The sequence below is a fragment of the Phaethon aethereus genome, assembly GCF_964289735.1.
Source record: "Phaethon aethereus genome assembly, chromosome: 12".
Lineage (NCBI taxonomy): Eukaryota > Metazoa > Chordata > Aves > Phaethontiformes > Phaethontidae > Phaethon > Phaethon aethereus.
The window spans coordinates 23196585-23221904 of NC_138588.1; the positions used below are offsets into that span (position 1 = coordinate 23196585).

The following is a 25320-nucleotide window of genomic DNA, read 5'->3' on the forward strand; positions in this document are numbered from 1 at the left end:
CCCAGGACCTCTCTTGCCTGCGCATGTGGCTGCAGAGGAAGGCAGATCTGCCTGCCTGGGGCTCTGTGTGTGTAACACTGTTCTCTTTGCTCTCCCTTCCAGCAGCGATGCCGTCACCTGGGCAGACCCCGACCGCTGGAAGCCCCCCGAGGACGTAGGCGACCCCCAGGGCGTGGAGGCAGGGAAGAGCCTTGAACTGTGAGGGGCCGTTAACTCTAAGATGTCCTTGAGCAGCGGAGCTTCCGGAGGGAAAGGAATCGATGCGAACCCGGTTGAGACGTACGACAGTGGGGATGAGTGGGACATTGGCGTAGGGAATCTCATCATTGACCTGGACGCTGATTTGGAGAAGGATCAGCAGAAATTGGAAATGTCGGGCTCCAAAGAGGTGGGGCTGCCGGCACCCAACGCGGTGGCAACCCTACCGGATAACATCAAGTTTGTGAGCCCGGTGCCAGGCCCGCAGGGCAAAGAGGGCAAATCCAAGTCAAAAAGGAGCAAGAGTGGTAAGGACAGTGGCAAGCCAACCCCGGGGACCTCCTTGTTCACTCCCAGCGAGGGAGCTGGTGGCAAGAAGGAGGCTCAAGGACGCTCTGGGGACGGCGCGAACTCAGGCGGCTTGGTGCCTGCCGTCACCCCGAAGGGCTCGGAGAAATCAGCCAAGGCATCTCGCAGCGTGGCTGGCTCCAAGAAGGAGAAGGAAGGCGGCTCATCCAAAAGCAAGAAGGAAAGGAGTGAGGGTGCGGGGGCTGTGGCGGAGAAGGAGCCCAGCGTGCTGCAGCCCCTGGCCCTGGCCGTGAGGGTGGGACAGTATGATGGGGGCCAGGGGACAGAGCCTGCTGCTGCCGAGCAGCTTGGGAGTATAGCTATTGACACGGGAGCTGCGCTTAATCCCTTGGGAGTTAAGTCGGAGCTGGAGGATGGGGAAAGTGAGTGCCGGCAGCTGAAAAAGGTCAAGTCGGAGAAGGTAAGAAAGGTGTCAGGGTGCAGGGGGAGGTGGCATTGCCGCTCGGCTCTGGCGGTTGCTCCTGTGCTGGGACCTGCCGCTGTGGGTGACGAGGGAGCAGGAGCTTATAGTGGGACCATGTGTCTTGTGCTGTTGGGGGCCAGCACTGATGTATGGCTGGTGCCTCTTGGTTCTGGCGCGAAGACGGTTTGGCCATGTGCTGTGCCAGGGTCTGGACACGGTGATGGGAGGGCACCGGTCAAGCCGTGCCTGGCTTCTTTGAACCGTGCACCAGCAAATCGCCTGCAGTCACCGTGCGTCAGGGTACCGTCCTGCCGTGCCCCCGGGGATTTGGTTTCTTCAGCGCTGCAGCTCTGCTGAGCAGGTCCAAGCCTCCCCAGCTCCGATCACTCTGTGAGAGAAGCCCAGGCTGGTGGTGAAGGGGATGTCCCGGTCCTGTGCCCACTCCAGCTCTTGACAGGACAAGGCAGTGTCTGTTGGCTGCCATGCTCTGGCTTCCCCTTGCGTGTCAAAGCTCCCTGCGTCTCCTGGAGGAATTGATTTCTCTCTGGTTGCATCATTTGCAGAGAAGGAGACCTTAACGTCTTAGTAAATGTGGGATCTGCGTGCATGTGCCAGCAAGCACCAGGTGCAGGGTTGACAGGAGTTACCACCTCGTTTCTTGGTCTGCCATTGGTATGTGGGCTTTGTCCCACTTGTGGTGACGATCAGCCTCGGGCTGGCGGGTTGCGGTGGGTGATTTTTTACGTGTTGCTCCTCCTCTAACGCGCAGCAGTGATGCTGAGCCGGTGAAGCTGCTCTTCAAGATCACCGGGGGCACGAAAAGCCAGTGGTGTGTGGCTGACGGGGTGAACAGCCGTCTGTCTGTCCAAGTGGCGTTTGGCTCTGGGTGGCTGCGCAGCCGTTTCTGGATACAGCCTCTGGAGTGGCAGCTGAGTTAGCTTGTGTCTTAGTAATCACAGCGACTGATGTGATTTCTGTGGGCGGATGGGGGGAGACTTCGAGTTTGTGGAGCTCTTCACGCTTGGAGCAGAAGCTCCTCCGCAGTAGCTGCGTGTGTGGTGTCACCGGTCTGTGCCTGCAAAGCCGTGTGTTTGCCGTGCACGGGGTGAGCATCACCAGTGTGTGCCTGCCCGTTGCCATCAACACGTGCTGGGGTGTCGGGAGAGCATCAGGTGTGCGTTGCTGTGCTTGTGGCCAGCAGCTCCTAAGGAAGATTTCTGCTTTGACACGGGGATCACTGGATTTGGGAGAGTTGCTGAGACCAGTGAGATGTTGGGGAGATTTTTTTTTTCCATCTACAAAAAGGTAGTGCAGAGCATGGAAATATGGAGAGAAGACTGGTGGGGATGGTTGGTCATGGGTCGGCTCTGTGAGAGGAGCTGCTAAGCAGGTCGGTGCTTCCTCTGCTTGGGAAGAAGGCTCCTGGGGCGGGCGGCTGAAGTCTGTAAAATTAAGGAGTGGCATGGAGATGGCGTCGTGTTTCCTTGGCTTTTCTGGCAGCAGAACCAAGGTGAATGAAACTGGGCCGAGGAGCAGATGATCTTTTGCATGATGGACTTGAATGCTGCTGCAAAAAGCTGTGTAAGCTGAAAGTTCACCCATGTTCTGGGGCACCTGGGTGCGTTTGTGGAGGGATGTACGGGGCAACATCTTTGGCTTGGGAAAAGCTCAAAGAGGGCTGGAGCTTGGGAAGTAGTTTGGAAGGTATCTCAGTGTGCTTGGCTGTTACGTTCCTTCATAGCCATCTGCTGCTGGCTGCTCTCAAAGCCAGCACGGTTGCTGGCTGGACCTTTGGTCATACCCTGCATGGCTTTTCCTCTTTTATTCACTATTAAGATTTATTTCTTTCACTGATTTAGCTGCAGAAACCCTCTGCAGGTAGAAATTACGAAGCGAGGTGGGGATTATGAAGACAGGGACCAAACGTCATGGTCCTTGATAGGCTTGAGGAGTGGGCCCATCTGAATCTCATGAGGTTCAACCAGGCCACGTGCAAGGTCCTGCACCTGGGTCGGAGCAATCCCCACCATCAGCGCAGACTGGGGGGGTAAATGGATGGCGAGCAGCCCTGCCGAGAAAGACGTAGGGATACTGATGGGTGACAAACTGGGCATGAGCCATCACTGTGCCCTTGCAGCCCCGAAAGCCAGTCGTATCCTGGGCTGCATAAAAAGAAGTGCATGTGGCAGGTGGAGGGAGGCGACTCTCCGCCTCTACTCCACTCTGGTGAGACCTCACCTGGAGTTGTGCGTCCAGCTCTGAGGTCCCCAGTGCCAGAAAGAGATGGACCTGTTAGAGCAGGTCCAGAGGAGGGCCGTGCAAATGGTCCGAGGGCTGGAACACCTCTGCTGTGGAGAAAGGCTGAGAGAGTTGTGGCTGTTCAGTTGGAGAGGCTCTGGGGAGACCTTGCTGTGGCTTTTCAATATCTAAAGGGGGCTTATGGTAAAGATGGAGAGAGACCTTTGAGCAGGGCCTGCAGTGCCAGGGTAAGGGGCAAGGGTTTTAAACCGAAAGAGGGTAGGTCTAGATGAAGAGGAATTTATTCCCAATGAGGAAGAAATGTTTTTATGGTGTGGGTGGTGAGACACTGGCACGGGTCGTTCAGAGAAGCTGTGGATGCCCCATCACTGGAAGTGCTCAAGGTCAGGTTGTTTAGGGCTTTGAGCAACCTGGTCTGGTGGAAGATGTCCCTGCTCACAGCATGGGGATCTTTGAAGGTCCCTTCCAACCCAAACTACTCTATCATCTCCGTACAGATACCTGTGAGGACGTTTCTGCCATTTTACTTGTCCAGATTCAGCCTGGAGGGTTGAGCCCTGTTTTGAGAAGTGATTTAAGGTCTCAATCCGCAGTAAAATGCATTGTGTTTGCTCTCAGGAGGAAGCATCGGCTGTGTTTCGTCAACCTCCTGGGGGCAGCTTAGGTGGCTTCCTTTAGGTTGGGAAAGCTGTGGGCGAGGCGAAGAAAGGTGTCTGTGTGGCGAGGGGTGGGAAAGCAGTTTTATTTCTTGAGGAAGAGCTTGAGAGTGGGCTGATGGCTGGGGCAGGGTGGAGGATGGAGCGGATGAGACGGAGGCGAGCAGTGGTGTTGGGCTCTTCCTGGCTCCTGAAAGTTGCAGACGTGCCCCAAAAATGGCATGTGGAGTCCAAAGGACAAGCGAAGAGCTGAGGTACATGCCGGCTGTGGGAGTGCAGCTCCCTGGGGGAGTGAATGGGGGGACGAAGGGGACAGGTTCCTGCAGGCCTGGGGACAAACCCTGCCTGGGAAGCGAGAAACTTGCTCAGACCGAAACAGGAATGGCCACAACGTGACTCAGCCCAACCTTTGGTCTTCGGCAGCTTGTCCTCTGCTTAACCCTGTGCCGCTTCTGTTTCGGGCAGGGAGGCTGGTCTCCGTCTGGGGATAGAGAAAGAGAGACTGTCTCTCCCTCCACCGGCTTCAGCCCGGGGTAGGTGACCTCCCTGTGCGTACGTGCTAAGCAGTCAGTCTCCAGCCAGGAGGTTTTGTTGTATCTCCTTGGCTGGATTAAAAAGCTCTTTAGCAGCAAGTATTTTTTCCTTGATGAGGTGCTTTGGTGCCACAGTCAGCTCACTGTTTGCCCCTCCTTCTGCTTTTGTGCTCTTTAAATATCTCACTGTAGGCTTTTGCAGCCCCCCGGTCCTTGCTGAGTGTAGGAAAGCTTCGCTTTGGGTTTTTTTCAGACAGCATGTCAGCAGATGCTTGAGCTGACACGGTCTCCGCAGGCAAGATCACCTTCGCTCCCGTGTCTGACATCGCAGAGATGGAGCCTGTGGACATGGCCCATGGGCTTGATGGGACGTGTTTTGCTGGTGTGACCCCATGGCTCCGCTGGTTGCTGCTTCCCGGGGTGAAGCTTAGGGAAATGAGTATCTCAAACGCCCTTTTTCTAGGTGTGTGTCTTGGCCGTATCCAGCCTCCTGTTGCGGCATGCCCCGGCTTGCTACGCACCCTCCTCAAACCTGGTGCCACGGTGTGTCGGGACACAAGCGATAACTTCACCAGGGATGGGGCTGATCATGATGAAACCTGTTGGAAATAACCCCTCTGAGACCTTCCAGGGTCTCTGGAGTGGGACCAGCAGCGAACGCATGTTTCCTTCGGGCTGTGGTTCGGAGCCTGGGCAGCTCTTTGCACCAGCCTGTGTCGCTGGAGCCCCAAAACGTAGTTGGGGGACAGGAGTGGGAGCTTAATACTTCTTGCAGCAGGGAGCAGAGTGGGTCTATGCTGATGCACCCATGTCTGGAGCATGTGGACCAGCAACTGGGTCTGTCCCCAACTGGGTGGGCAGCAAGCCGTGGGTCACTCGGGATGGCCAGAGCTGAGCTGGGGTTTGGTTTTGGGGGGGGCACCGGTGTTCGAGAGGGAACAATTGCTCTTGGCGAGCAGCCACGCTCAGCAAAATGGCCGTGCACAGAGGAGCAGCGCTGGCCGGGCTTGGGAAGCCTGTTTTCACCGCTTGCCCCACCGGCTGCTTTCATGTGGCCGAGCCGGCCCCGGGGCCCATTCGCCGGGGCAGTGGGCACTTGCTTGCCGGCTCTCCACCCCGGCTCGCTGCCCACGCCATTGCTCCTGCACCCGCTCCTGGGTGCGCTGGGGCGGGCCGGCCCGGCCAGGGGATGTTAAGCATTAAACAAAAGAGCCTCCCAGCTCTTGGCTGCCGCTCCGGCTTTGTTTTGATTGAGAGGTTGTTCAGCAGGAGGAGGGCGGGTGGTTGTTTTTTTTTTTTTTTTTCGTTTTTTTTTTTTCTCCCCTCCTTTTCTGACAAGCGTCCAGATGCGACGCTGCTGCAAACAAGGGGAAGGCAAACAGAAGCTGCTGGAGACTCAGCTCTTCTGAAAAGCCTCTCTGGGTCATGTGTGCTGCGGTTTTGGGCAGCGAGGAGGGTGGATTCGGTCGTGTCCCTCTGTGGGAGAGGGGGTAGGAGCCACCACAGTGCGTTTTTTGCCCTGAATTTCCCCCCACAACCACAGCGTCGTTATGCCCTGCGTGTGCTCTGAACAGAGATCCCCTGCGATGGGTGGCCCGATAGCGAGGGGACATTGTAAGGTGGGGGACGCCGCAGTGGACAGGCCCCAAGGCTGGTGTGATAATACACTTCTGGTTCTGTGGGAGGACAGCGTGGCCTTGGAGGTGGTGCTCAAGCAGAGGCTGGGAGGGCAGATGGTGGTGGAGGAAGTGGGGTGGCGATGCCACACTAGTGGCAGCTGCCAAAAAAGAAATACTCCCCAAAAATAGAGTCCTGGACTCTCCCTAATGCCACTGTCTTGTCCAGCAGTTTGCAGTGTAGCTTTGGCATCATCTGTGTAGACCTTCTTCCCCTAAACCCATAGAGCCAGACCTGCATGGTGTCTTCAGCGCTGTTCCTACAGTTGTGACTGTCCCAGCCTGACCGGGACCTGGGATGACACCTCAGGTGCTAGGTGTCCCCCACCCATTAATTCTTTACCCAGAATCAAAGCACAGTTACCTTTTGTTTTTGCTTTTTTTAGCCATTTTTGGTGGGAGGGATGAGGTTTGGTGGTGGATGGAGCAGCAAGGGTTGGGGTGAAGAGGTGATTGCATGATTCCAGCTTGAAGAGTTGAGATCTTCCTAGAAAGCAGTAGCTCTGCTAGGTCCAAGCCCAACGGGAGATGGCCGTAGACTGTCTTAGGGACACTTCTGTATGTTGGATATGGCATTTGCTTCCAGCTTTGCACCTCAAAGAGAGTGATGCTCTGTGTAGAGCCTGGAGACCACCATGGGCTTGGCCTCTACCTGAGAGTGGAGGCAGCTCCCTGCTTGTGGCTGTGGAGATGTGGCCGCTAATCCTGTGCTGCTGCTTTGCATTGTCCTGCTGGTGGGTATAAAGGGCTCCAGCCCTTTATAAAAAACCCAACACACCAAAACAGCTTTTCCCACCCCAAATGTCAAGGCATTTGATACGAGGCTTTGGCAAAACCTGGGCAGCTCTGACCCGAGATCCCCATCGAGGTGAGGATGAAGAGGGCTCTTCTGTGTTTGAGGTGGTGGTTTGGGAAGCCAAGTCGCTTGATGTGGGGCAAAGCCAGGATGGGGCATTGCAGGCAGGTCCCGGCCTCGTGCTTCAAAGACACACGTGCAATTTTGACCCAAATGTGATGGGTAGCGCCCGACATGGGTTTGCTTGTCTTGATGCCGGAATTTGGGAGGAAAAACTCCCAATGAAGGCGTTTTGGTGAAAACACCCTTTAGAGCCTCCTCCAAAGCTTGCTCCATCCATCCCTTCAAAGCTGGCATTAATCCTGTAATTCTTTTTCTCTTGGGGTTTTTAGGACATGTGGGAAGCCAAATGCTTGGGGTAGGCACCTGCTCGTACTGAAAACCCTGGGCAGAAGCCGTTTTCCTGCCATCCCAGCACTGCTTCCCACCCGTCGCTCCGCAGGGCTTGGCTCTTTCCAGGGAACAGCAGCTGGAGCGGCATTGGCAGCTCAAGGAAGTGGTGGGGAGTGCAGGCAGCCACTGGCTCTCACAGGCTCCTCTTGCCGTGGTTTCTTTTCTCCAGCCACGCTGGAATCGGCCGCCTCCAGAGCTGCTGACAGGGCTGTGTTGGGAGGCCTTGGGAATTACACCGCTCGTTTCCTTATCGTCCCCGGACCCGCCGCCCAGAGCCTTCTGCTGCAGGAACAAGGCAAGAAGGGGCACGCAGCCAACATGTGTCAAGAGCTACAAAGGAGGAAATTGGCCTCGTTCACTTAAAACCATGGGGTTAGTCTTTGAGTTTTGGCTCCTGCTGAGAGGTTATTTATATGTGGGTTTGTTTTTTTTTTTTTAATAACCGCTAGATGTAGCAGGCTGGGAGTTTCAGCTGATCCCACCTCTGAAGTTTTTATGTAGGAAAACTTGGATTTCTCCCCATTTGCTTTCCCGGCTGGCAACGTTAAGAAGGACTAGTTAAGGGGTGAGTTACTTTTGATGCACAACCCACTGGCGTTGCTGTGTTCCATTTAATAGGTCGTCGTGCCAAAATGCAGCCCCATCTCCACCGGAGTGGGAAGCGGGACCTGCAGTTCCCCGTCAAGGACACGGTGGTAGGAAACAGAGCCGCTCTGGGAAAGCGGAGAAAACATGTCCCGGTTCCAGAAGCGCGAGAGCAGAATGACAGTGCACTAACGAGGAGGCTGACGGAGGGGGGATGGCTCCTTCTCGACGGGGTCGGTGCACCGCTTCCTCGGTGTGGGTGAGCTGCAAATCTGCCCCCCTGATGCTTTGATTAGGAGATTCTGATGAAAAGGCCGGCGGGTGATTGATCCTGCTGACTCATGGACCTGATTTCTCCTCTGGTGGAGACGGTAACTGCTTGAGATGGGTCAGATTTTGAGGCTAACCGGCTCGGGTAGACTCTCTTGTGTTTGTTGCTTTGCTTCCAGGCTGGAGGTGGCTACTTATTAGCCTAATGACCCCAGTTACCCAGCACCATTTATCTGCCTGAGTGAGATTTCTTTAAAGGAAGATTCACGCATCTCGAGCGCCGCGCGACCCCAAAGGCTTCAAAACCCGGCGAGCTGCTCCCACAGCCCTGCCGGAGAGCTGATGCGGCGGGAGTGTGCCAGGAATAACCCGCTAATGAGCAAAGCTGCTCCTCCACCCGGCAGCCCGTGAGGCCGCTGGAAAGGGCTGCGGAGCAAAGCACTGCCTGCTTTTCCCTTCCTCCGCTTTTGAAGGATGGCTTGTTGGGGATTTGCCACCTTTTGCCTGGTTCCTGCAGGCATGGCGTTTTCTGTGCCACGGTTTTCCCGATGTTTGCCATGCAAGCATGGCGCTGTGTCGCTCTGCTGCTGCTCTTGAGGATGCTTCGGGCTGGAGCTGTGAAATCCATCCCACCTGGGAGTCCTTGTGTGCAGGTGACCTCAGAGATGTGCTGGGCGAGAGGGCACCCAAATATTCAGAGCTGATGGCAGGCAGCACCCCCATGCAGGATAAAAGGTGATTGCAATGGACTTTTTGGGGTGACTCCTTGTGATGTTCCCATCTTGTGGTGATGAAGGCCTGGAGGTGGAGACCTTGCCGGGCTGCATGGGGAAAGCCACCCCAGGTCTCATAGATGCTGAGCCAGCGGCTGGAGTCGGAGAGATGGGGAGAGCAGCCCAGGGCTGGAAAGCAATTGCTGGGCTCCGAAATGATTTAAAGCTACCAGCAGCCTGATGATATGTTGTATTTGGTGACAACATCTGCTCGAGATATTCCTGTCCCTGTTACTCGTTCCTGCCCACAGACCAGATCAGGGAACTGATCTGATGTAAATAAACGCGCTCAGGGTTTTCTAGGGTGAGTTCAGGTTGTGGGCTGGCACGGGTGGGCATGCCGTGCCACTGGGATGGACGGGATCATGGGCAGCAGTGATGCTGCCTGGGGCTGGAGACAGGGGCTTTGCCGGGGTGATGCTGTGGTGTAAAGGGTTGGGGGCTCTGCCCGGCCACCGGCCTCTCGCAGGGCTCGCAGTGACTTTGGCCAACATCCGCTCAACCCAGGAGGGCACATGGTGCTGGTGCCATCCATCAGTCCTGCTCCCGTGCTCCCAGCCTTATCCCCGGCTGGCTGAATGGTGCCAGCTCCATCCCAGCACACCATGGACAGGATAAATCCCTTTGCAGGAAGACATTAACCACAAAGCTTTTACAGGGTGTGGTAATGGCACATGCTTATTTATATCTGCTGATGTTTCCCCTGTGCTTGACACTGAAATTGGTTTAAAACTTGGTAAGTGTTGAGGTTTATTTTAAAATATTGCCTGGCCCTCATTCACTTTGAGACTTTTGGAATGTGCCATGATGAACTTTACAGGCTTATGCTTTAATTCTTGTCACGACAACGTTTTACATCCCATCAAGAGGGTGGGATGTGATACAATGCAAAAACACTTTTTGTCCAGTGCCAAGGGAGCAAGAGGAGCTGTTGGGGCTCTTGACTGCCATTCTTTGATGCAAACACTGGAGTCTCCATGCCTCAGTTTCCCCCATCCTCCGCACGGATCAGGTGCTCCCCTGTTAGGCATGAGCATGGACTTTGTCAGGGAGAGCACCCAAGGTGCTCTGGGTGGAGAAGGCACCATTACAGCTACAAATCCTGTGGTTACAGTGGTGTTTGTTTTTTTGTTTTTTTTTTTTTTTTTTCCCCAAGCCAGAAAGTAATTTCATTCCAGGAAGCTCGCTCCTCCAATTAGCTATGTAAATGCAATGTTGTGATTTTTTTTTTTTTCCCCCAGGTGCTATGCAAACGAAGGCTGTTCCCAGACTCCCCCCGCTTGCCTCCCATCCCTCCCTCCAGTCGTTGGGATGCAGATACGCTGCCTCCTGTGCTGGGAACGGCCCCGCTCATCTGTTTAACAGATGGATGTGGCTTGTTCTGGAGCGAACCGCATGCCGCGTGGCTGGCGGCTGCTGCGAAGGAGGACCCCGGAGCTGGGGCTCGGTCCTGGGTTCAAGCTCCATCGCCAGCCAGGCTGGAGGAGGAAGAGCTGTGGCTGATGATGAACCCAGTGGCTCATCTGTGGATGGTGGCGAGTGGAGGGGTGGGGTGTGTTGTCTGAGAGGGGCTTGTTCCCTGGGAAGGGCATCCCGGAAATAATTGGTAGTGCTAAAGGGTGCCGGGGTGCTGCATCGCTGGTGTGGTGTGACGAAGGGGCTGCGATGTCAGCGATGTCCTTGCGGTCACGTCCTGGGCATGGTGCGGCTGTGTACGCCAAGAGCAGCGGCTAACGTGACTATACCAGATCCAAGCGAGTATTTCCAGCTGGTGCTGCCCTGCCGGCTTGGGATCCCGACCCACCCTCCCCGGCGGGATGCACAGCCCCAGGTCTCTGCTCTGGTGCCTCCCGTGTCCCCTTGACCCACCGTGGCGTAGGCGAGAGAGGCCCTTTGCAAGGAGAAGGCGGCAAAGCCATGGGAGAGGCTGGGGGACGTCAGTGCTGGAGCTGAGCTCTAGCAGTTGAGCGGGGAAGGGAGGCTTGGAAGAAGAGGAAAGAGCCTGGGCCGGGCCGTGTGTGCTCGGGGAGATCGCTTTGGAAGGCTGAAAAGGATCCTGTAAGGGGAGGATGGCTGGGCGCCAGCTGCTTCTTTGAGGTGGTAACTAAGTCATCAAGAAGAGCTGGCGTGTGCTGGCGAAGCCTCTCCCATCCGGGCGCTGGGGAGACGAGCAGATCTATAGGATACCTTTTGTAAGTAGAGCGGTGTTTTAGGGTTTCAAGTGCTGTTTGCAGTTCTGTGGCTTGGAGGGGAGGAAGGCAACCGTGTATATATATCACAGAGCTGAACAGTTTGCTAACAGGAAGGTTTCTTTTTTTGCTTAGCATTAACATTTCAAGGTACAGGAACTCTTTAGGTATTTAGTGTTTTATGGTCTTCCAGACTGACTATTAATACTCTGCTTTCTGTACGGGGTGAAGGGACCTGGAGGGGCTGAGCTTTGAATGTCCTTTTGAAGGAAACCAGCCTTTTGGTAGAAACCCTATGGCCACGAGCAGGGTGTTTCTTAGCTGCCCTGACCTGGGGGAAGAGTTAAAGCCCCTTGCTAGAAGGGAGAGCGGGTGGTTCAGCTCTTGGGCCATGTTCTGCAGGGACTGGATCTTGCATCAAAAAAGCAAAGTCTGCCCATGAAACCACCCTCCAGTGTAAGGGTGACTGAACGTGCCGTGGCTTTGCTGGATTGCTGCCTGGTTCGTTTGTGGGGGAGCCACGTCCTAGCAAAAGGCCCTGCTTTTGAGGGGCTCACAGCCTATGCTCCTCTCTGCTCCATCCTACAAGACCAGGAAAATGGGAGCTGTTGGTGTTCCCCACGGTGGATAACTCAGTGGTAGCTATTGGGAGCTCAGACCCACTCGTGTCCTGTCCATGCAGTCTGTGTAAGTGGGTTCAGTGTTTAGCTGTTCCCCCAAGGGCATGAGTAGGTGCATAGTATTAAAAATGGAAATTCTGGGATTTCCAGGCTGTGTACTTAACAGTAGTGCCTTGGCTTCTGGCAGGAGCACTTCCCTCTGTGGAGCCCTTCAGAGACGGAAGACACGGTGGAGAGGGCAGCGGCAGATCCGATTCTGGTTTTTCTTGTGTGAATGGAGACTGTTTTGGGGTTCCTGCTGTACCACCTCCATACCCAACGCTCCCAGTGTGCTTGAGCCCTGGGGCTGAACGCATCTGCTTTCCCGCAGGGAAGGGGCTCTCCTCGGCCTGTCTTGGCCGGGAGAAGAGGATGAGTGAGATGCACCACATCTTTGTGGCATCCTGACGGTCTCCAGCCTTTGGCCGCAGGAACGGGAGCGACCAGACTTGTAGGTGCCTGTTGTTTCTGGGCAAGAAACCAATGGCTTCATCCTCCAGGCCACAGAAGCAGCCAGATTTTCTGGGCAAGGAAGGGATCCAATTTGGCGCAGATCCTGAGCCGGTAGCGCAAGGAGCCCATGATGAGAGGTTGGCTCCTCTTTTGAAGCCACCGTCATGAAGTGGAGCATGTGGAGTAGGGGTGGAGGATCGGGGTTTTGTTAAATTGGACATTTCTGGGCACGGAGACCTGTGTTACGATGCCGTGCTTTGCTCCTTACCCACTGCTCTGCCATTGTGCATTGCCCAAAAGACTTTGGGAACCGTCCTCCCCAGTCAACCTGTTTCACGTGGCACTAAAGCAGCACAAGGCGAGAGGTGCCACGGCAGCCCATATTGACAGAGCAATTCCAGCTTCCTGCCAGCAAGCAAGGCGATTAAAACCCAGTCTCCTCTGGGAGCTGATGGTCTGATACGGGAGATGGGAAGAGAATCGCGTTCAATTTCCCATTGATCCTAAGGAGCTGGTGTGGGAGACTCGGATGGCCCAGCTCTATCAGTGGCTATTAGCTCTGGCACTCAGTGCCGCTCTCAGGTCCGCTTTACTTCTCAGTTCTAGGAAATCGAATAAAGATAAAACCACTTAAGAGGATTTTAATCAGAACTTGGCAGAAGAACTTAAGGAAACCCAAGAAATCTTCTGACAACCATGCTTCACGTTGAGATTGCCAGTGAATGGAAAGGGCAAAGACGGGGCCATGGCTTGGGTGGGTTGGGTTTCTTCTGGCCAGTTTAACGGGATTGCATTAGCATTCCTGCCCCCCACCTCCGGGTTGGGTGAGAGGAGGGAGAAAATAAGCCTTCTTCGATGCGCTGGAGGCTTGCTGTCAGCTGGAAATGAGGCAGATTCCTCTGGAAGCAGTTGATGAAAGTTGTCCCAGACCTGCTGGAGATGGCCAGTGTGTCTCAGGAGGAGAAAATTTCTTAATTATTTATAGTAACAGTGGCCTTGCTGATTGGGGCAGTAGTGTGATATGGTTGGGTTTCTTCAAGAAGTTGACCTTGACAGGCTTGAGGAGTGGGCCCATCTGAATCTCATGAGGTTCAACCAGGCCACGTGCAAGGTCCTGCACCTGGGTCGGAGCAATCCCCACCATCAGCGCAGACTGGGGGGGTAAATGGATGGCGAGCAGCCCTGCCGAGAAAGACGTAGGGATACTGATGGGTGACAAACTGGGCATGAGCCATCACTGTGCCCTTGCAGCCCCGAAAGCCAGTCGTATCCTGGGCTGCATAAAAAGAAGTGCATGTGGCAGGTGGAGGGAGGCGACTCTCCGCCTCTACTCCACTCTGGTGAGACCTCACCTGGAGTTGTGCGTCCAGCTCTGAGGTCCCCAGTGCCAGAAAGAGATGGACCTGTTAGAGCAGGTCCAGAGGAGGGCCGTGCAAATGGTCCGAGGGCTGGAACACCTCTGCTGTGGAGAAAGGCTGAGAGAGTTGTGGCTGTTCAGTTGGAGAGGCTCTGGGGAGACCTTGCTGTGGCTTTTCAATATCTAAAGGGGGCTTATGGTAAAGATGGAGAGAGACCTTTGAGCAGGGCCTGCAGTGCCAGGGTAAGGGGCAAGGGTTTTAAACCGAAAGAGGATAGGTCTAGATTGGGAATGAGGAAGAAATGTTTTTATGGTGTGGGTGGTGAGACACTGGCACGGGTCGTTCAGAGAAGCTGTGGATGCCCCATCACTGGAAGTGCTCAAGGTCAGGTTGTTTAGGGCTTTGAGCAACCTGGTCTGGTGGAAGATGTCCCTGCTCACAGCATGGGAGTTGGACTAGCTGATCTTTGAAGGTCCCTTCCAACCCAAACCACTCTATGATTCTTTGATGCTAAGTTGTTGATAGCGACGGTAAATGCTGTTGGGAGTGAGAAATGCTGCTGTGAGGTTCAAAGCACTTGTGGATGACCACTGGGTTCACACAGAGGTGTATGCTTAATGGCAGATTGCAGAGTCTGCAGCCAGACTGGCACTGGGAGGTGTGTCTTATTGCTTGGACAAGCTTGTTCCTGTTGCTGTGGTGGGAGATTAATCTCAGCTCTCCAGACACTTGCTTAGAGCTGATGGCGAGTTTCCCATAACATCTCAAGTTTCTCATTTTGGGGTTTGGCTCAGTTGTAACTCCTTCTGTAAATTGTTATTTTGGAAAACTTGATTAAAAATCCATTGAGTGGTATCAGTCGTTTGACCACTTAGGGGAAGGAGAGCTCGGGAGTGGTTCTTGCTTGCGTGTCCTGCAAATGAGTAACCCAAACCAGCTTTTATTTTCCGATTCCGGGCGAGGTGAACATGTAGTTTTGGTTTATGAGTGTGGGCTTGGCACTGCTGAGCAGAAACCCCCCAAAGTTGTGTTTATTTGTAAAGGGCTCTTCAAGACTGCATTGTACCATTGCTTTTTGTTTTATTGATATTCCAACATCTGGACTGTTTTTCTAAATTTGCTTTCATCCAAGAAGAGGTTAAGGGAGTGCGAACCGTTCTGATAAACCTGCCAAAAATAATCTTTGCTTGAGACTAAGTACCACTCTCGGGACTTTCTCTTGTAAAACAATTTGTGGGTGAGTACAATGAACAGCCCTAGGAAGCCCCCAAATGCTCCAGCTGGTTGTTCCTGCTGGGGCTTACAGGACTATAAATTCTCTGCAAGAGTGTTTGAGCTTGTAACATGCTGTGTGAGGTGATCTAACAGCGGTCAGGGAAGTTGCAGGAAATCGTGGTTGAGGTGACCGAATCCTTGAGAGGGAGGGATCTGCATGTGGTTGGGTTGATGGGAACAGTGTGGAACCTGCTGATGCATGCATCCATCTTCCTCGCCCCTCTCAATGGGCTTTTGCTCCTTCAGGAAGACATTTGATCCTGCAACAAGCTGACAGAACAAGCCCTGATAGCTGGCATAGCTTTAGGTGTTGAGGATGCAATGGTGACGACGTGAAATGGATAATCTTTAGGGTATTGTATGAAGAGCCATCTGAAAAGTAGGTTGGTGCAGCATTGGAGTTGAGTGTTCGGCTCTCGGCATCTGGGAAGTGCAGCGCTAAGCTGAGTGCAGCAGCCTTAACTCTGCCCCCTTCGTCATGCTCCTTCTGGCAGTGTTTTCACTAAAAATCACACGTCCGTATGCTATGACTTTGTTTGACAACTTGTGCAGTGAAGAGGAGCTACGCTTCTTCCTTGATGAGATATGTAGGTATACGTGGCATGTGTTCTCCAAAGTTGCGTGGTCATGAAGCAAAATATGTTTTGATGCCGTCTGCTTTGTAGGGGGCAGTTAGATCCGCTGCAGGAAGCTTGATGTGCTCCCTTGGCTTGCATGGGATCCAACCCTGGCTTTGTGCTGTACCCTGCCTCTCCCGAAGGACCTGGGCTTGGTTGTATTGGGCCAGTTCAGTTAATTCACAATTAACTGAATACAGACATCTCTTAAGGTGCTGTTAAGAAAAGTGTGCTTGTAGGAGGGCTTTCTTCTGAACCTTTTGGCTGGTGGCTTGCATATCCCATCGAGCTTTAGGATTTATGTTCTGTAGGTGGGACTTCCCTGGTGAGAACATAGGTGGCTGTCGTGTCCTGTTGAGTAATATGCAAAGCCAGGCCTTGAGCATTCCTCCGCTCAAGTTCATTTAAAACAACCAGCAGCTTTGGAGGGAGCAGGAGTGAAGGGTGAGGGCAACCAGGGGATGACACCACCACCAGTGAGCAGAGAATTAAAGTCATGACCAGTGGTCTTGTCTCCATTAACAGTTTTGATACTAACTTGGAGGAGGTAGCATTGGTGGGACAGCGTGTCCCCTTCTCAGGGGCTTCTCTTGACTATAGAAACACGAACTCTGGAAAGCACTATCAGGCTTGGTGGCTCTGCCCACAGAGCTCCTCAAAGCACCAGAACACATCCACGCTAGTCAGGAGTTGCACCAGGAGAGTGGGGCAGGATGTGGAGCACAGCTCCAGAGACTTGCTGGAGGATTCCAGCGGGCTTGGAACCTGACGGGGCTGAAAGCAGCCACTGTTCCATCTGGGCCAAGAATTTGTAGGGGCTTAATTGACCTGTCCTGGCGTCGGGCTGTAATGCCGTTCCAGTGTCAGATTTATTGGTATTGGCAGGCGAGCGCGCGGTGTTCCTTCTGCAGCTCCTGCGTTCCTGGTGGGGCAAACGCTGCTTGTTTTTTTTTCTGGACCGAAATTAAAATCTCGGCATAGGGTTTCTCGTTAGGCTTTTTTGAAAGTCCACTACTACAGGTCCTGATGCTTCATCTTGTTTCTTATGGAGAGGCAATCGTATAGTGTATAGTTTTTGAGTGGTGTGTGCTCAGTTTGGTGAAGATTTTGGTCCTTCCTCTTACTTGGACCTTCTCTGCGTGGCAGGAAGGAATCTTTTACCTGTGTATATTTTTCATGAGCACGTTAGCAGTACGTGGCCTGGGCTTTAGGTGCTTTCCTGGGCAGTTTGCAATCTGGTGGTATTTTGCAGGGAAGAAGCTAACTGCTGGAGCAGAGCTGCCTGGGCTTCACCTTACAGAGGAGCTGCTTTTCTGCGGGGACAGGAGGGCTGCCTTGGGTTTGCAGCTTGGTCTGAAGGATGACCTGCTTGAATTGCAGCAGGACGTGGGTTGCTGGCACGTGGGTGTGGGTGCACTACCTAGGGAAGTGGAGCTTGGCTCTGGAAGGTGATTGTTTCAGAATGGTGGTGTCTTGCTCTGCAGGTCTTTTCCCCAACATCTAAGCCTGTTGTCTTGTCTCTGACTATTTCAGCACCTCTGCCATTCCCACCCATTGTCTTTGTAGAGGAAGCAAGGGAACCGGAGAAGCGAGGTTTGGTTCCACCTTTGGTCTCGGCAGTATCTGACTTGCAAACCCCTTGGACGGGTGGTGCTCTACGAGAGCCTGCCATGCTTGAGATGATGTTCAGCATGAAGATTTTGCCTGGAGGCACTGGATTGGGATTCACTGGTAAACGAGGCAGGCCAGTCATGTAAAACACTCCCTTTCACATGCCCCAGTGGTTCCTTACTGCCAGGGTGTCCTACCAAAGCCAGCTTGCATGTGGAAGCAGCAGTGTCAGCATGTGGGCACATGCTGAAGCACACCTGCATCTTGGGACATTGCTTTCTTCTAAGCTGAGTGTGAAGAATAGAGACCACAGCTGTGCTGACAAGCTAAATTGTCGCAAAATGAAAGTCTGCATTTTCTTAGCTCCTCCATAAATCTGTCTGAACATCAGAAGTGGACTGTTCCACCTCCTCTGCCATGTTGTAGCGTGTTCTCCTGGCCAACATCCTCTGGGTGCCTACATACAGCTTGCCCATTGCTCGGGGGCTTGCCACTACTTTTGCACCTTTTCTCTTAAGTGTCAGGTGGGTGATGGCTGGTTGAGATGTGAGGTCCTTCTGTCCTCCCTGCTGCCCAGGGGAAGACCACAGCCATGGTCTTCCTGCTTGATGGCTTCTGCCTGAAGAAGGAGACAGGGTACATGGGGACAGGAGGCAGCTTTGGGATCTCCAGTCTTTCCTGTTTTCCCGAACTGCTTTCAGCTCAGCCAGGTTTCAGGAGAGAGCTCTCTGGACACAGCAAATGTTTGATTATGATCTCTTGGAAGATAGGAAATCTCACAAAGTTCATGTTCACCCTGACCTTGGGCACAGGAACTTTCGTGCCTGCTTTCGTGATCATCAGAGCTTCACTGCTACGCTGGGAGGTGTTTGCTCCTGGCCACCTCTTCCCACACGGATGCTCAAGGGTTTGTGCAACCATGTGGGGAACTGGGTCAGGGAAATGATCCAATTAAAAGCTATGCTGAGCAACATCAAAAGCAGGTTTTAACCAGGTGGTTTCCCAACACTGCACAAATGCTTGTGTTGGTAAAAGAGGGTAGGAATGGGCAGCTGTGGATGGAGCGTGGTGGGATGGTTTCTTCTGGTGGTGGTGCTGGTCCATGAAGTCTTGGTGAACGTGGCCTGTGTTGGTAGGCAACTGTAGGGACAACAAACCTGACTCCTGCTGGGATTCTGGCTGGCAAGGCTTTGTTTTCTTCCCAGAGAGCCCGGTCTCGCATCCTTGCAGATGGGTTGATGTTTCAAAGCTGCCGTCACTCGCGGAGGAGCCTCCTTGCCACGCTTTCGGTAGGCTGCTTCTCTTCCAAGGGCGCAGCGCAAAGGGCTGTGGGCGCAAGAGGGGAATGCCAGAGCTGCACCGCACCCATGCCCATCCTCGCTGCCTGGGGCGAGGGGGGTTGCCTTCAGTAATCCTGACTAATCCTTTAATCTGTATCAACACTGATAGGTATTAAAGCAGCAGATAAGGTTCAGACCATGGCTTGCAGCTCAGCTGTATCCCCACCCTCTTCCAGCTAAATCTGTGCTGGTTGTGCTTTCTCTTAAGGGGACCGTGCTCGTTTGCTGAGCAGCTGGAGTGGGTTGAGCAGGTAGATTAGCTTCTCCCAGCTGGAGCATGCCCTTGTTGCTGGGCTCCAGCTTGCCAGACAAGTCCATCGATCTGTCTGTGTATGTTCCCAGTGACCAGCATCCCGTGCTTGCTGGAATAAACCCTTCCAGTTGCATGTTCCTCTGCCAGTCTGGAGCAGATCTGCCTCCTCGTGCCCTTTATCTGTTGCGCCCACCTGGATATAAGCCTGATTTGGTTCTAAACACTTCACAGAGCTCTTAGGCAACAAAGGTGAAGCTTTCCTGGATCAGCTGGTGCTGCCTATCTGTGGTTCCTTGCTGCCTGCTGCTCTGTAGCAGGATTTCCCTCTTATCCCACCTCCAGACTGAGACTACCACCACCACGTCCTTCTCTTCCAGAACTTCTGCCCTCTCTTCTTTTTGGGCACCTTTGCTCATGACTGAGGGCTGTGGTGTTCTCACTTGTACAGCATGCGGGCACCTTCAGTTCCCCAAATGATCCAGTGCTCTCCCATGAAGATGGGACTCCAGAGCGATCCACCGTATTTGGTGGACAGCAAATGAAGGTTGTTAATGCCTGGAAAAGCAGCTCCTGGTTGAGTTCCCTACACAAAGCAAACTGTCCCTGCTGTTTTTGCTGTTGTGGGCTTGTCTCCCTTTCCCTGTCCTCTTCCAGCTTCTCCCCATGCTCATGGCATTGTTTTGAGTTTGCCACCGGTTCCCTCATCAGCAAAGCCATGGTTAATCCTTCCCTTAAATCCGTTAAGCTGCCAGCAAACAACCCCCTTCTTAAACTTCTAGCACGCAAGCTCGTCTGGGACAGAGCCGGGCTCACAACCACATGGTTTTATTTTTATTCCCAGATCATCAGCTCCTGGTCCCATTTTCGGCTGGCACTGGAGGCTCTCCCGCCGTTGCTGTGGAGCAATGGGTGGCTCGCTTGAGCGTGGCCTGCAGTGATATATCCTAGGTGTAAAAATATTCAGGTTCTTAATTACCTAATGACAGCTTCCCTGGTGTGTCACGTTGTTTGAAGTCGCGGGTGCAAATTTGTTGCTTAGATTCAACGTGGCTGAGGTCTTGCCTCTCCAATGAGCTGCCTGTCCCATGGGGCAGTGCGTGTTGGCCTTGCTCCTGGTCTACGTGAGCTGTCCATGCAGCTGGTAGGGCCAAAATGGGCTAGAAAACTAGAATAAAGCTTTTTCCATAGGCATGCTTGCCTCTCTGCACCCAAACCCTCAAATCTTCGTGTAGCTGTTTCACTCTGAGCGACGATGATGGTGCATTGACAGTTTGGCTCTTCCAGGCTTGTTTACTCCTTCAAAACACAAGGTCGTATAATTGTTTTAGGTCATATTTTCATCAGTGATTAGGTTAAGTGCTTTGGCTGTTGCATGTCATCTTTTGGAGGATCTCTGAATATCCCCTCCTCGGAAAATTGGCGTCTGCTAAAGCATTTGGCAGAACCCAAGGGAACAAAAAATCAGCAAGCACTTCTCAAACTCTCAACCTGCGTGTCTTGAGTTTCTCTCCTGTGTAATTTGGTTTCTCTCTTAAAACTCCGGATAAATACGCTTCAGAGGTGATTCGATTTGCATTGCACTTGCTCTCTAGGGCTGTCAAACAAGCATTGCAAACCTTTTCCCACTCTTGATCCCAGGAGGAAGAAAGGCTCTGAGGCTCCCTGAGGAATATTGGATAGCATCTTGCCACAGAGTGGCTGTGTCTGGGGATTACTTGGTAAAACAGAAGGAAGGAAAAAAAGGTTAATACGGCATTGGCAGCCAGCAGCTCCAGAAGCTTGCATCCTTCAAGCTGCGATGGTTCAGATCGGCAACTCTCGGCTGACTCAGGTGCAGGTGGTTCTCAGCTTATCCCTCCGGTCTGGCAGAAGAAACGCGATTTGGAGGAAACAGTGTGTTAAATGTGAACTTCTGGAAAATTCATTTCTTAAAATTGATTTATTGGAAAAAAAAAATTGGTGCACTTGTTAGCATAGACTAATTGTGAAAGCCATGTGGCTTGTGAGAGCGGACCTGTGAACACCCTGTTTTTGCACAGGCTGTTTTGCTGCTTGCTCCTCGCCCGGCAGCGCAGGAGAAGGGACCACTGAGCTCCTTGTTCAGGCGGCGTCGCACCAGCTGTGGATTCACGGAGCAGCCAGCTCTGCCTCCCAAGCCTGTAACGCCGTGAAAACCCTGGGGCCAAATCAGGGGTGAGTCGAGGTGGGAGAACACCCACGGGCAGGTGTCAGGGCAGCTGCAGAGCTGCTCCCATGAGCGATGCTCCTGCCTGCTGGTTGCCATCACTCTTTCCAGGAGCTTGAGGGAGGATCAGCCTCCCGGCGTTACATGCTTTCACGCAGGCTGATGTACTTGCTCACCTACCACCAGCAAGCATGGGCTTGAACAAAAGCCCGTTGCCTGCATCTGCGTGCTTTTATTTTATTTTCTCTTTTTTTGCAAACAAGCTGGGTGATCTCGGCTTGGCTGTTGGCACCGTGTCTTGCAGCATATGACAGATAATCGGCCTGGCTCCCTGCCCGCGGGGGAGGCGAGACTCCTATCGATATGTGACCTGGAATGGCACGTCAGCTTTATAAATCACTGCCTGCTGCCGCCGGTGCTTCGCGCCTCTCTCCCGCTCCTCGGCAAATTCAATATCTGCCGCAAAGCTACCCCATCGCTCCTTGCCGCTGGGCAAGCGTGCTGCTTGCGATTGGAGTCTGCCTGGGGTGAGGAGGCATGGCAGGCTTCCCTTCCAGTCTCTTCTCTTCTTTTAACGTGGTTTCTCAAGGGATGAGCAGAGAAAATGACTGATAAACTGCAAGCTGGTGGCATGGCTCACCCCTCTGCCTGCGCTCCTTGCTGCGTGGAGGACGTCTCCTTATGGGCACCGGGACTGCCACCCAACTCAACCGACAGCCTAAATCTTTAAAAACCAAGGATCGGTGGATGAAGGATGGTTTTATGTTGGTTTTGCTGTAGCAAAGCTCGCTTTTCGAGCAGTTGCCCAGTGCTTAGCATTGGCGTTCATCAGGTTTCCAGCTCGTAGGAGTTAAACTGCACCAACTCCCCACAGATCTGCCATGATCGGTTGTGAACAGTCCTGGGAGCAACAGCGAGCTGGGAGTGGGGTCTGCGCCTCTGATCCTTTTTCTAGAAACAGTGAAATCAATGCAGTGAAATGTTGTGGCATCTCCTTTGGGGGTGCCAGGCAGGCTGTTCCTGCCGGCATCGTTGGAGAGAAGCCTTTCCTGCCAGTTCCCCACTCAAGCCGGTGGCTTTCCAGCATGGAGTGCCTTGTGCCTTTTCTCCAAGGGTACCTGAATTTGGAGCCCAGCTCGTTGGATTTTTGAAGCCACCAGCAGGTTTGCTTAACAAGCAGGAGGAGGGCTTGGGATCTGGCCAAGGATTCCGCTTGGCTCCGTGCTTGACGGGTGGACTGGGGCTGAGTTTTGGGTATCTCAGGCTGTCCTGTCTATTGGAGGGAGATGGGAGGATGAATCCCCTCGTCTTGGCACAGGCTTGCTAATGAGCTGAAAGCCATTTTCTGTTGCTGGATGAACTGCAGCGAGAATCGCTCGGCGGGGGCACGGTCAGGCCCTGAGCTTTGCGAGCGCTGGCAGTCCCTGGCACTTGCTAAACAGAGCAAAAAACTGCCGTAGCGCTTTATTCCAACAGCAGGAGCAGAGGCGAGCGGAGCTGCCAGCCTGCCTGCGCTCGGCGGAGCACGGGGGGACTGCTGCTGCCTGACTTTGCCATCCTGGAGCAGGCATCATCACCAGGCTGGGCTGCCAGACACGATGAAGAGGAGGGTTAGGTGAGAATGCTCCAAACTGCTTGGTGGACAATTCCCACGGATGCTTTCCTCATTTGTCTGCCTTTCTTTCAGGGCCAGCTTTTCCAGCTGGGGATCAGACCAGCAGCTCCTGCTTGATTTCCCCTTCCTTTAAGGTTTTTGCGCCAGCTGTTGGTGCTGCTGTATTCAGGCTTTTCCTGAAGCATCTACTTCTTGTGGCTAAAGACACAGCAAAGCCAGCCATGGATCCTGGCACTTGGTTTGCTGCTTTTTGGCGATGGTGGTTTTCTGGCATCCCAGTGTCTCCGCTTTCCAGGTTGCGTTTGGGGAACTGCAATCTCTGGGATCGAGCCGTGGAGGCTTTGAAGGACGGTGTCTCCCAGGGACGAGCTTCGCTGTTCTTGCTGTGGTCGGTGGGACAGGCGGGGGGTGATGACGCGGACTCAGCTCTGCTTTGGGTGGCACCTGTGGTGCCTTTGCAGACCAAAGCCTTTTGATGGTGGGAAGCTCTGTCTCCAGTCCCCGCTCGGCCTTGGCGGTTTGGGGTTTTGTGATGGCTTGTGGCTCTCGGGAAGTGTGTGGGAGGGTTTGTGCATGTGGAAGGGTCGGAGACCTCTGTTTGGGGCTCAGAGATGACTTCAGGAAAAGGACTTTGGGGCTTAAAGCATAAAGCAGGCCGCATTAGTGGTCCGGGTACAGCTCAAGAGATGCTCTGGGAGCAGGATGGAGCGGGTGAGGCCACCGCAGCTGTAGCTGCAGCTGTAAATAGTGCTCCTCTCCTTAGGGGAAGAGTAAATTGTTTTCCCTTGCTTACTGCATCCCTTTCTCTCTCCCAGGGCCCTGTTGTTCCTCCTCCTCCCCCTTGCCATTAATTTCTTAGTGATTGCTGATGCAATTAAAACAAGACGTGTCTGCAGCCTCTGCGCTCGCCTCCCTCCTCTAGGGTTTTCCTCTGCCTGCATGCGAGGAGGTGGGAGCTGTTGGCTTGGGAAAGCAGCTCAGGTTGCCGCGTTGGGCAGCAGCCGTGTGGTCCTCCTGGAGCTGGGGAAGCGACAGGCTGGGGCTGGAGCAGGGATGTCTCTCTTGGCCCGAGAAGCTGGCTGTTTGACTCTTGCCGCTCCTGACGAACAAACTGAAGCAGAGGCTGGCTGGCTTCTTACAGCTGGTATCTAACAGAAAATGTGTATTTTCCTTTGCTTGGGGATCAGGGTTTGGTTTGCAAGTGCGACGTTGTAGGCATCAGCCTGATGAAGTGTTGGGAAAAGCCTACAAGGTTAAGGAAGACTTACACGGGGGAAGCAGGAGGTGAGGAGCCCACCTCTTTGGGTTTTTTGGGTGGTCTCCATGCTCCAGAGTATCCTCCCGCTCTCCAACTGCAGTGCACGTGCTCCCGCGGCTTTGGTACGGTTGTGAAATGCTGGAGCTGAAACCCCAAGCTGGGCCTGGCCCCCAGGAGGACTAATGGCACTGGTTGTCCCAACATGGCCATGTCTGGACTGGAAAGCACGTAGCACTGGACGGGCCAAGGCAGGAGGGTGGGCGAGCGGTTGGGCAGGGTGGGTTTGAGTAGAAGGGTGCGATGCCGGCACTTGTGCTGTGACGGCTGGTGGAAACGCTCCCAAGGCGGCATAAATGAGGTCTCCTCTGTGTCTTTTGTTTCCAGCTCTGGAGCGGCTCTCCGTGGCCTGCGGTTATCACCTGCATGAGGTTTGCGTGGGTCAGTGCCTTGCCAGCAGAGCCAGGCCTGGCTGCGCTCTTCCTTGTGCGTCTGCTCCAGGCTGTCCTGTAGCTGCCAGGCTGAGGTGGTGATGACTGATGGGCAGGATCAGGCCCCCCCAGTGGGGCTGGGGATCATTTGTGCAGCAGCTAAAGCTGGATGACTGATGACTCGCAGTCCCTTGGCTTTCAAGGGGAGAAGAGTGACAGCCATGGACCATAGGAGATGCTCAGCTAAAGGAACGGGACTGTGGCTCAGTAGTCTCCAGGGACAGCAACTGCAGAGGCTGCTGGTAGGGAGGCTAGAGAAGGCACAGGTGACACTTGCCCCGCTCCAGCTGGGGAGGGAGGTTGCTAGTGTCATGAGGAAAGGGTTTTCTCCTCTGCTAGTCTGCATCTCACATCTCTCCCTGCCTGAATAGCTCTGCCCAAGGCCGTGTCCCCTGGTGTGATTCCGTCTGGGCGCCTTCCCCTCCGTCTGAAGCCTTGTGTGTCTTCTGGTCTCTTTTTTTGCTCCTTCTGGAAGTTGGCGCTGCTCCTCCAGCACTGCCTGTTGGCTTTGGTGTGTTGCTTTGGCTTTTTACATCCTTATCTGTGTTCCTCTGATTACTGCTACCTTCTTCAGGGACCTTTTTCAGATCACCTTCTCCATCATGTCTGTGGTGGTGTTCGTCTATGTGAAGGGAGTAATTCCTTGGCTTTTTACCAAGTTTTAACTCTTCAATCCTGTTGAATCCCTCCCAGCCTCTGGACCTTTCCTAGTCCCCATGAAGCTCTGCTAAGGCTTTCATCCCTGCAGCCGTCAACTTTTCTCTCCGAGCCAGTGCCATTCAAACAGCACCATTTTGTCTTTAGTCTCCACGTCCCAGAAACATCTCTTGGATCTGACATATCAGCTGCACCCCTCTCCCTTCCTGGCAGCCTCTGCTGCCATGCACGTTTGATCCCTTGAGCAGCGCCTCTCCGACTTCAGGTCTGGGGCAGCATGGCCTCTCCGAAAGGCTGTGTTTTGCTTCCTAATTCTTTTTTTGCCTCTGTATTTCTGCCTTCATGGTGGGACTGGGTTGGGTTGGCCAAGGACTGTGTCCTTGAGTTGTGC

The 25320-nt window shown here is 53.7% G+C and overlaps 1 protein-coding gene across 1 annotated transcript in view; it reads left to right on the forward strand.

The window, feature by feature from the left end:
* Positions 1-220: 220 nt before the first annotated feature.
* ZNF609 (zinc finger protein 609) overlaps positions 221-25320 on the forward strand; it is a gene marked incomplete at both ends in the record, with an annotated part of 57386 nt that continues 32286 nt past the window's right edge. The window contains one exon of the mRNA XM_082005192.1: positions 221-967. Coding sequence (XP_081861318.1) covers positions 221-967 — 747 coding nt within the window. The remainder of the gene's footprint in view (positions 968-25320) is intronic.